Here is a 10,886-nt window from a genome sequence, read left to right as displayed (position 1 = left end):
AACAAATCTATATATAATGAAATAATCATGAAAGAGATATTTATCAATTAAGAGTATTTTTTATTTTTGTTTTTATGAAGTTTATAATTTATAATACATTATATATATTATGGCTCAAATAATAAAGAAATATTAAATTTATAATAATGCACCCATACATATAAAAGCAGAAATAGTTCTGCGTTCAGTTCTATAAAAATTGGTGACAGCAGCTAAATTAATAATTCACATTAATGGGAAATTTTTGACAAATTAATTCATATTGATTAAATTTACATCAATTGAATGCATGCTCTGAATTTAACTCGATAAAATCGGTGATAGCTTAAATAGAATTCCTACTAATCACGTAAAAAGAGGCCGAAGTTTCAATCTACGTCCTGCCATAATGAATGTGAATTCATCTGCATTTTCTTTGAGTTTCATAAACATAGAAAAGAAATAATTTATTTAAAGTAATACATGATTATAAAAAAAATTATATTTAAATACGAAATAAACTAAACAGTTATATTATTACTTTGTTTATTAATAATTACTTATCGCATTTACAAAAAATTATAACTTTTTTAAGTTATATTCTTAAAAAAGTAAAATATGCAAATAAAAAAGTAATTATAATTAAATAGTGTAATGCAGCATATTTTTCCCGTCCCACTTTAATCTCGTTTACAGTCAGTCAGGAGACGTCGTCTCCGCACAACATACAACTATCTCGAATCCCGACTGATTATAAACACGATCTTACAGACTGCGGACTGTCGGATATATAATATTTTTAATGTATATCCGGTGTGGTTACAAAAATGTGGTGTATTGCAACGCATTATATAATGTACAATTAATTCACCTATATAATTACATTACATTATAATATTATTAAATATACATTAAGAGAAAGGATTTTGTTATAAGAACAAATCAAAGAGTAACAAATGTAATAGTTGTTAAAAAAAATGATTAATTAGTTACTATTCGAAATTATTTTGTCAATAATTAACAGTAATACTAGCAAATAGAAGATAAAAAGAATAAATAGCAAACAACAAACCTATTTGTTGTTACATATTTACAAATCATTTATTAAAGGTACTAATGGCTTGTTAAATTAACAAAATCTTTTCTCAAACCCATATTTCAGAGATATTTTAAGTAGCGTATTTTTAGATATTCTAAAAGCGAAATTTTCTCCTAAATTTTTCCTCAGATGTGATTTAATTGTGTAAATATATAAATTATAATTAATCGGACAAAATAATTGAGCACGCATCTTTCCTCTGGCTCAATTAACCTGAAGGCACGTCTTCTAGTAGAGAAAATGTAACTTTTTCAGGAGATGTGTCTGAGTAGAAGTGATCTATATAATAAATATAATAAACTATACACATATTTTATACTATACTTACTAATAATAATAATAATAGTAATAATAATATTAACGATTTGTAACTCTAATGGTGTTCTTGATACCTTTTACATACTTATTACAAAATATAAAAAATATAAAATTACAAAATACTGGCAGTATTCTTTTTAATGATACTTATCATAAAATATAAACATATAGAATCACTGGCAGCTTTCGTTGCACATGATTACTATTTTTCACGCCACTCGATCTTAATTCATCCACAGACATTTCACAGTTCTATCGACGTGAAAATCAATCTCCAAAACTAAGAGAACAGTGGAAAAGTGGTGCTATACATTCTTTCTTCCATGTCAGAGTCGCTTTGCAATCTGCCTTTTAGAAGCAACAAAGTTGAAAACAATAAACACGCAGATAATAAATGCCAGTTCCTGGTACGAACTGAAACAATTTTTTTTTAAGGAGGAGAAAACCTTGCATAGGTTCTCCCAACCCCCGGGGAAGGGTCAGGAGGTATGTGAGATTCCTATACTCACTAAAAACTTCTCCGTGCCTTTGCTACTAGTAAGTATAAGGATATATAGTAGGGATAAGACCCCGTTTTCGATTTAGCAGTATGTTATAAGCGGTCATGTTTTTGATGACATCAATCCTGATCACATAAAATCCATATAGTTCTTTCTTTACTATAATCACGCTATGACATATCGCTGCGCTTGTCTAGTGACGAGACGCTACCGTGTCTCCTGAATAGATGATTACAGCTATTAATTTTATGGAGCATGTGACTGTGCGTGGATGTATTCGATTGATCACCGATTTAGTGGTTCTGGAAAGGTAAAATTTTTTTTATGTCCCTTTTTTGTTGAATATAGACCGGTGGTTCTTAATATTATTAATACGGTAGTTGGTTACCAAAGATATGGTGGATCCTGAAAACTCGTCTGAAAAAGATCAAAGAGGTGATTGTCCTTACTCTATATCTTTATACTGTACCCTTGTTACACCATATTGTAGAAAGAAGAGGGCAACTACTTCGTCTCCACATCCTCCCGGATGTATTTTAGAAGGTTGAATCGAGGCTCGAGTCGCCCGCTCGAATCTGACCCATCGACCTCAAAGGAAGATTGAAGATCTTCCATGGTTCATCAGTGAAAGCGGAAAAGGAACTAAACACGTCCTCTTTCGTTCTGCTCCATACATATTCGTTAAGGGTGGAAAAGTGGCGCTAAGCTTCCTTCCTACACCTCTGTCAGAGATACTATCACGATCATCTGCTTATGCTTTATTTCTAAAAATTCAACAAAAGAGTTAAGCATTCGTTTAAAATGAAAGCGGTTCCTTGATTTTCTAGTAACAACTTTTTCGAATTAGTAATGAAAGTCTGAACGCAAGTATAGCATAGCAAACAACGTACTGGTCTGTTATATATGCCAGAGGTCCCGGGTTCGATCCCTGGTAATATATTTACGCTCGTGTCTTCAATTCAGAATAGGCCGGCAACCTCCCGAGAGTATTTTTGCTCAGAGGAACACCTCTCGAAAAATCCGTCGTTCGGACCCGGCATTAAAACTGTATGTTCCATATGATGGTTATTTAATTGCTACAATTGTAACAATCACAATAAGCATCACAAGCATATGAAAAATGCAATACTTCATTGTTGCTGATGCCGTTATATAGTATAACTAATAGATATTTTAGTAGCCAAATTGCAGGGCCACAAGGTCAATCTCCGTCAAATAAATCTCCTGAGAAAGCTTTGATTGTCATGTTTTTCTAGATCTAGATAATTAGAATTTTTACACACCGACAAAAATTAAATGTATCTAAACAATCCTATTCCTGGAAAAGACTAAATCAAAATTTAAACTTTAAAGTCCGATTGACAAAACATCATCATCCTTCGTGAACAACCAAACTTTCGCCCACCAGTCTCCTACAAATCTTTTTTTCCTTATTCCCATATCTATTTTATCACCGCTGCTGCATGCTCACTTCACTCTTTCTTTAATTTGCATCTCTTGCCCTCATTTCTCTGGAACACATCTAGATATTCCTTTCATCACCTCTATCTCCCTTTTTTTCTACTTGTTCTTTCTTCATTTACTTCCGCCTTTTCCGAATCTCATAATCTTCGACTTCGCTACATTCAGCTCCAATCCTTTTCCCTCCAGGCAGCTCCCGAATCTTGTTACCATCGCCCAGAGAACACGAATGTCTAAAAAATGTCTTAAAAGAGATATCTTTAAGACTTACCTAAAGTTGAAAAGAAGTTAAATATAATATTTGTATATCTTTTTTTGTAAAGTCAACGCAACCTATTAATGCGAACTACTCAAGTGTCGCTAAGTTCTAATCCATATACGTGGATTTCCAATTTTCCACGATTTATACACAATCGGAGTGTATCCCATAAAAAACGAATTTTTGCTGCTAAAAAAATTAAAAAAATTGATTAAAATCACACACACGCGCGCGCACGTGCGAAAAATAAAAACAGAACTAAAAATAGTAACGTTTGTAAAGTCAATACTTTGAATTAATTTGAAATTACAATATAATAACTATATCAACCAATCTATACTAACGGTACATTAGAATAGCGTAGGTCTTTCCATAGATTAATTAAACAAGTAAAATTTGGTAAAACGTTTGTTTCAAACAAGTAATTTATTTCTTCCTTGTCTTCAAATTATTTGAACGATAAAACACTTTAAGAAATTCACAAATTACTTTTAGCTTGAAAAAAAACTTATTATATAAAAATTTTTTTCTTCATGGAAATTTTTAACATGACATCCTATGAACCTCTCTTACTCTTTTCTGAACATGACCCATAATATAAAATAATTAAAAAAATAGATGGTATAGCGTAATAAAAACACTGAACAAAAGCGGACAAAAATAGAATGTTTAATCGAATTGAATATTTCCATCTTAAGAAAAATCTAAGTTGGGAATTCATCTCAGATAATTCCATCTTAACTAAAACAGCAATAGAAAACGAGACCGTCGCATCGAAAATGTTCCCCTAGTTGATCTCACGGATAACAACTCCTTAATTCCTTGAACGATTCTATCATCGTATGTACAGATATATTTAAAAAATGTTTATTGGCCATTTCATTATGATTTTTTTTTAAATTAATAAAATTAAACGAGAGAAAGTCTATGGCAACAATAAGAGTTCTCTAGAAGAGATGCTATAAACGTTGAAAAGGTTTTTTAATAAGTGTAAACGCGATCAAGCCAATTTAATTTATTCAATCGAATTGCATGCATATAAAATATTCATATGTATTATTATAGTAAACGCGAAAAATCATTAAAAAATTGATACGTTTTAATCATATTTAATTAAAAGTATTAATGAATAAATTCATAGATTTTACGCAAATCATTAAATTCAGTAGTGCATCTGTTAATTTTCTTGATAAATATTCTAGCATTGGCTCTTAAGGTAGTGCACTTGCAAAATAAAAACAGCCAGAATTTTTTGAAATTGAAACTATAGATTGTAAAAGTCCAAGAGTCAATGACCGAGAGTTGTGACCTTACGTTCGAGATGATTGGTCCCCCATCGCTCTCATTATGAGAGAAAAACAACTGTATTTCTGAAGTAGTGGTGTTATTGAATGTTGTCTTCAGTTACTCTCGAATGCTTCGTCTATTTTATAAGTCTATGGTTCTAACAAAAGTGAGCATCTGGCAACACCGACGTCCGTCTACGTCTATCCGTATTCATTTTCTTTTCGCGTGTGCGTGTGGCCTTAGACAAATTTAGTAAAAAATTTCCTCACTGGCAGGAGTGGGTGTATCGCCAATAATGAGCGCGCGATGGGATTTAATTTTTAGATGATTTTGTCGCGAGTGTACTACCTTAAAATAAAATCCGCAATTTTTATTCGTTATTCATTCAAGCATTCCATAAAATCCACACATATATGCACTAATTACATTATACTGTATACATATCGATACTATATGTAGGCTGCTCCGAAAGTTTCCGCAAAATTGTATACAAACGTATAATTAATTTCTGAAATTGGCTTTATTGTTTCTCAAATACTCTCAAAATATTTACAATGTCAATACACTTTTCTATTCAATAAAATCAATCAACGAAGCATTATTTTGACCATCTTTCCAACACTTCTACCGCACTTCAATTTTGTTGAATACGGCTCAACATACACACTCGATTGTCGCTTGCTTTCCGATTCATAGCAATGAATCCATGATTCGTCACCTGTTACGATGTCATACACTGCTCTGGACCGACTGTGATCATATTTTTGAGCATTTTTTGCACCATTTAATACCTTTTTTTAGACTTTGGTCAAAACACTTTGGTTTAGGAGGCGTCTTTATGATTAAATTGTACAGTATTTAAAAAGCACACAGTTTTCTGACGCTAAGATTATCATGTAAGATTGTTTTGATTTATGTCATACCAGACTAGGAATGCTTTTATTTCTCTGTAAGTCGTGCGATGGTCTTCCTGCAATAAGTTACGTACAGCATCAATGTTCTTTGGAGTGACCGCCGTAGCAGAACGGCTTTCACAGGATTTGTCACTGAGTTCTACTTGATCGCGCTTAAAGTTCGCGTACCACTACTACCACTCATGAACAGTCATTTGAGATCGTGCTTCATCGCTAAATGTCAAGCGAAGACTCTCCACACATTATAACGGAATTAGCGACTTCTTCAGGGGATCCTAAAGACGATTAGTCATATTAAAAATAGCATTTACACACAAACGATTACGTTGACACATCACTACATCAATATCTTACTCACACACGCCACACATACATATATATATAATTTTTCGTATCGCAATTATATTGTAATTAGACATCTAAATCCAATTTTAAGAACTCCACGCTGTTTCTTCATGCAAACTACTAGTCTTTGGACTATTATGTATTTCATAAATACAGATCGCATAGCTTTTATATGAAGTAAATCTTGTCACAATGTGTAATAACGTAACAGCTCCATATTGGACTAAAAAATGAAAAAGTAGAACTCAATTTCGAAATTTTTTGTCATTTTCACCATAGGTTTTTACCTCACAGACGCGCATGTTAATGCATATACTTTAACTCTGGAAAAAAATTTTTGAATCTGTGAATGACAAAAAAAATATTTGCGATACAAAAAATATATGGTTTAGTCAGTAATACAGATGTTTTTAGGATTCCCTTAAAATCATGGATATAAAAAAATCATCGCGCGGAAATGTTCTCGAGATAAATTAATTTTTTCTTTCGAAAGTGTTAACTTTAAATATGTCTCACGGCTGAATGAAACGAATGTGTTTGTTGATATCAAAGGCAAAAGTGCCATTAAATAACAAAATAAAATTAGCATATCAACAGTTTTAATGTGACACGATGTCTAATGCTATTTTGCGAAAACTTTTAGAGCAATCTATGTATATGTATACTACACTATACCATACCATACCATATATATATATACAATAGCATACTATACAATAGCAATAGCGTACTACACTATACTATACTATACTACACTAGACTACACTACACTACACTACATTATACTATACTATACTATACTACACTACACTATACTATTCTATAAGACTATACTACTATAAACAATAGACTATATGTACGTTTGACAGAACTCGTATCAGAGAAACACGACACATAAACGTTTTTATTTTAGAATTATTCTCTATTATCATTTTAATGTGTGAGTTTCCTCCCCTCATCCTCCGTTTTCCCTTTATTCCCCTGTCTACTTACTGTCTGTAATTCATGACCAGGGAGAGGAAAAGAATACTTGTAACTGGTTTTCTTCTGTACTTTCATTATTTACTCAACTTTTGCATTGAAGAAAATTCACTTAATTAAAACATTTACGTTTATTTTACCTTTATTCAGTGTATGTCCCAATTGTTTGCGAATTGTACACTAGTAGCAAACCGAGTCTGTCTACTACATCACACTCGCGCTCAGTCAAACTTGCGTCGACAGAGTTACTTGCGCATCATTCTTATTTAAATCTTTATTCCTTTGTGACGAATCCTTGTAATCACTGCTCACTGTTATCTCAATGTTTGATCTTGATGTCATTGTTACTGTAGTGGTAGATGTCTTGCTAAGAAATCCTCTGTCCGTCTCCTCATTGTCAAAGTCCATTCTAGACGATCCATCTGCTATTATTTGATCACGTTGTAATCTATTAATTTTTTTTCGTGGAAACACACTATTTTCATTGTTCAGTATCGCGTTAGTGTCCTTTTTAGCACAACATGCCTTAACAAAACTTTTTTTAAAATTGTCACTTAAAAACGCATATAGAATCGGATTCATAGCACTATTGCTATAACTCAGGAAACCAGCTAACAGGAAAGTTGCAATACCAATATTAGTTTGACATTTTTTTGGAGGGGTATATATCAAGGCCACTTGAGTAACCCAATAAGGTAACCAACAGAAGACGTATACAACGATCACTGTTAAGACCAGCCTGGAGACTTTTCGATGTGATTCTTTCTTCTCTTTTGATTTATTTTTTGGTCCCACCGTTCGCAGTTTTTTTATCACCAGTGAGTAGAAAACCACTATGAATATCAAAGGAACGACGAAGCTTAAGATAAACATGTAAAACGTAAAAGTAATATGACCGCCGTGATCATTAGGCCAATAAATGTTGCAACTGACAGTACCATCTATGTATTCTTTGGTGTTTGCATAAAGAAATATCGGTGTCATGAGGAGAACGCTAGTAACCCAAGCTGAAAGCGAAATTATTTTTGAGATGAAAGGCGTCCGCATCTTCGGGGATGAAATCGGGTGGCATACAGCGATGTAGCGATCGGCACTCATGATGAGTAGAAATATGCTGCTGGTAAACTGATTGATACTTGTTGTTATCATATACACTTTACACATAATGTTACCGAAGATCCAATCACGTAAACTGATCGTCGTTACTAAAAATGGTATACCGAGGAGGAAGCACTCATCTGCGATCGCCAAGTTCACAATGTACATATTTGTGACAGTCTGCATGCCCGCAAAGCATAGAATAACATAAATGACCAAAGTATTTCCAAGAAGTCCAACGATAAAAACAACGGAATAGAGTATCTGATTAATTATAGCGATAAACGATAAATTATGTTCGCAATTTAATTCTGTATCATCGTACGTTAAGTTGTCGTAAGTTAAGTTATATATGTTATCCATTACATATATAGAATCTGAAATGTAAACAAAAGCATGTAATTAGTAAAGTATGTAATATTGTGATATATATAAGTTGCTTAAAAGATACATATTTTTAAGTTTATTTTTGTTATATCCGACAAAAAATTATATACCAGAAAGATAAATTACAAAGATTATACATGTCAGTAGAATCACCATTATGTACTGGATGTTCTCGTAGTTTGATACGACTCTCTTGGATGAATAACAGGAAAGTATTGATGATGAACAGGAATGTAAACATGGTTCTACGTATTTCACCGACTCTGTGCAACGCGAAAAATTATTATAGAAGTGATATATGTAGAGTAGTGCCATTGACAATGATGTGATAATGTACTGGCTCTCATGAAAATCATTTTAATCATGGAAGCCGTCGATATCTTGAGAATGGCTTGGAGAATGTTATCGATGACGGATGTAACCAAAAGATAAACTTGTGCTGAAGCGAATTGTCCTATGAAAACCTATGCTGTAATTTCAAAGTTGCAATCAGTAAACTGATTGTGAGAAGAATTGTTTATTTGATTAATAAAAATTTGATAATTTAAATTGTCTTTATTTTTTTCGTATAAAGCATATATTTAAGTCAAACAGTTACATTATATTTAACTTAAGTGTAAACGCGATTGTTATGAAATGAAGTTCGTTATAATACATGGACACATATCTTTTTGTATGACTTAGCACCGATATTTCAATTTTATTCATTGTTTGAAGTATGAGACTTACATGTAATTTCTGTTGATTTTTATGATTTTTATTTTGATTTCTCTTTTTCTCGCCTTCCAATGAAGAAATAATCTTAGTCTCTTCAAAAGTAATATGGATTCAATTTGATGTACAAAAACTTATCTAGTATTATTTTAATGCATGATAATTGCAAAATTCTTGCGGCATTACATAAATAGAAAATGTTGACAAGCCGAAACAGATTTGACTCTGAGACTTCTTCCTGTTTTCAAACTTGAAAAAATGGATCGGTGGAAAGAGATTCACATCGAATGAGGAGGTCATTGTCGAAACAGAGAGACCTATTTTGCAGAGTTCGACAAATCATATTTGTCGGAGGGATCAGAAAAATGGCACAGGCGTTGAGAAAAGTGTATATTCTTCTAAAAGGAAATTATGTTGAGAAAAATGAAAGAAAAAATTTGTTAAAAACTTACGTCTTTATTACTAACATAAGTACTTATTAATTTGCCTTCGTAGAGACCAGGAATCAGTTCATCGAATTGATGAGTAAAGGAGGAAAATTTCCACTTCATAAATGCATAATTCATACGAATGTGAATACAGGGTCCGGTTATCTCACGTATCCTATATTATACCATTTAATTAATAATAACGTGAAATTAATTAATAAAAAATTACAGTACAATAAAATTTAATGACGAAGGAAAAATAATTTTTCAAGGTAAATTTTGCGTAAGTAGAACTGTAGAACTTATAAAGCAGAATTTTCATTAGGAAAACGAAAAAACTCTTAAAAATTCTTTAATAAAGTCAGAATGAAAAATTCTTTACAAATATGAATAACTATCCCGGCCAACAGATTCTTTCTAATTGGTTCAATCAGTTTCGGTAACTTATTAAATATTTAATTCCTTTAAAAATCTATAAATTTTGATTGCTGTTTATGAATATAATTAAAAAATTAAAAGATGAGAAGTAAATGTATACTATCCGTGACACAATTGTATTGCAGATCGGGGATTGCTATAGTGAAGCCAGTTAGCGCCGAGAATTAGGTTCGGGCGCTTCCGGGAAATTAATTATTCCTAGATAAACAATAAGCTAGATACACGGTAAGTGTAATGTGCGTGATATAAATTTTCTCATCCTGGATACAAATATATTATGCAGCTCATTTGTGTTTTATGAAATGGTGACACTTTTGCTGAGATCGATAAAACTCGAATAAATGTTTAAATGCGATTCCATTTCGATCAATTGTTTCAGTGTCTATAAAAGCCTCTAAAAATCAATGTTTTAAATTATGGACAATTATAATTCGTATTTAAAGTTTCAAACTGAAAACGGATTAAGATATTTTTCAGACGAATTGTTTACGCGTTGTCGCCGTCACATCACAAATTGACAGACACTTGCTGTTATTATACTTGTTGCAATTAATGGCATTCATCCTTTCGGTCGAACCTTAATTAGAATCTCTTCACTTTACAGAAATACACGAAATAAGATAAATCCTTTCACGAGAATTTGTTTTCGGGTGTTCTTATGTAAATGTGATGTAAAAT

General features: G+C 32.1%; 1 protein-coding gene across 1 annotated transcript; it reads right to left on the bottom strand.

Annotated features, from left to right (window-relative positions):
- Positions 1–7,117: 7,117 nt before the first annotated feature.
- On the bottom strand, positions 7,118–8,604 carry LOC108781286 (somatostatin receptor type 2). Its single transcript, XM_018549215.1, has one exon. The coding sequence runs from the start codon at positions 8,602–8,604 to the stop codon at positions 7,369–7,371; it is 1,236 nt and encodes a 411-aa protein (XP_018404717.1). The 3' UTR covers positions 7,118–7,368.
- Positions 8,605–10,886: the final 2,282 nt, after the last annotated feature.

This window comes from Cyphomyrmex costatus, unplaced genomic scaffold (assembly GCF_001594065.2).
Source record: "Cyphomyrmex costatus isolate MS0001 unplaced genomic scaffold, Ccosl1.0 scaffold8, whole genome shotgun sequence".
Taxonomy (NCBI): domain Eukaryota; kingdom Metazoa; phylum Arthropoda; class Insecta; order Hymenoptera; family Formicidae; genus Cyphomyrmex; species Cyphomyrmex costatus.
The sequence above is the reverse complement of the archived record's forward strand: the minus strand, read 5'-3'. Positions and strand labels throughout refer to the sequence as shown.

What these genes read in the sequence shown, in the direction of transcription:
- LOC108781286 (XM_018549215.1), bottom strand. Translation starts at nt 8,604, where the DNA reads ATGGATAACATATATAACTTAACTTACGACAACTTAACGTACGATGAT.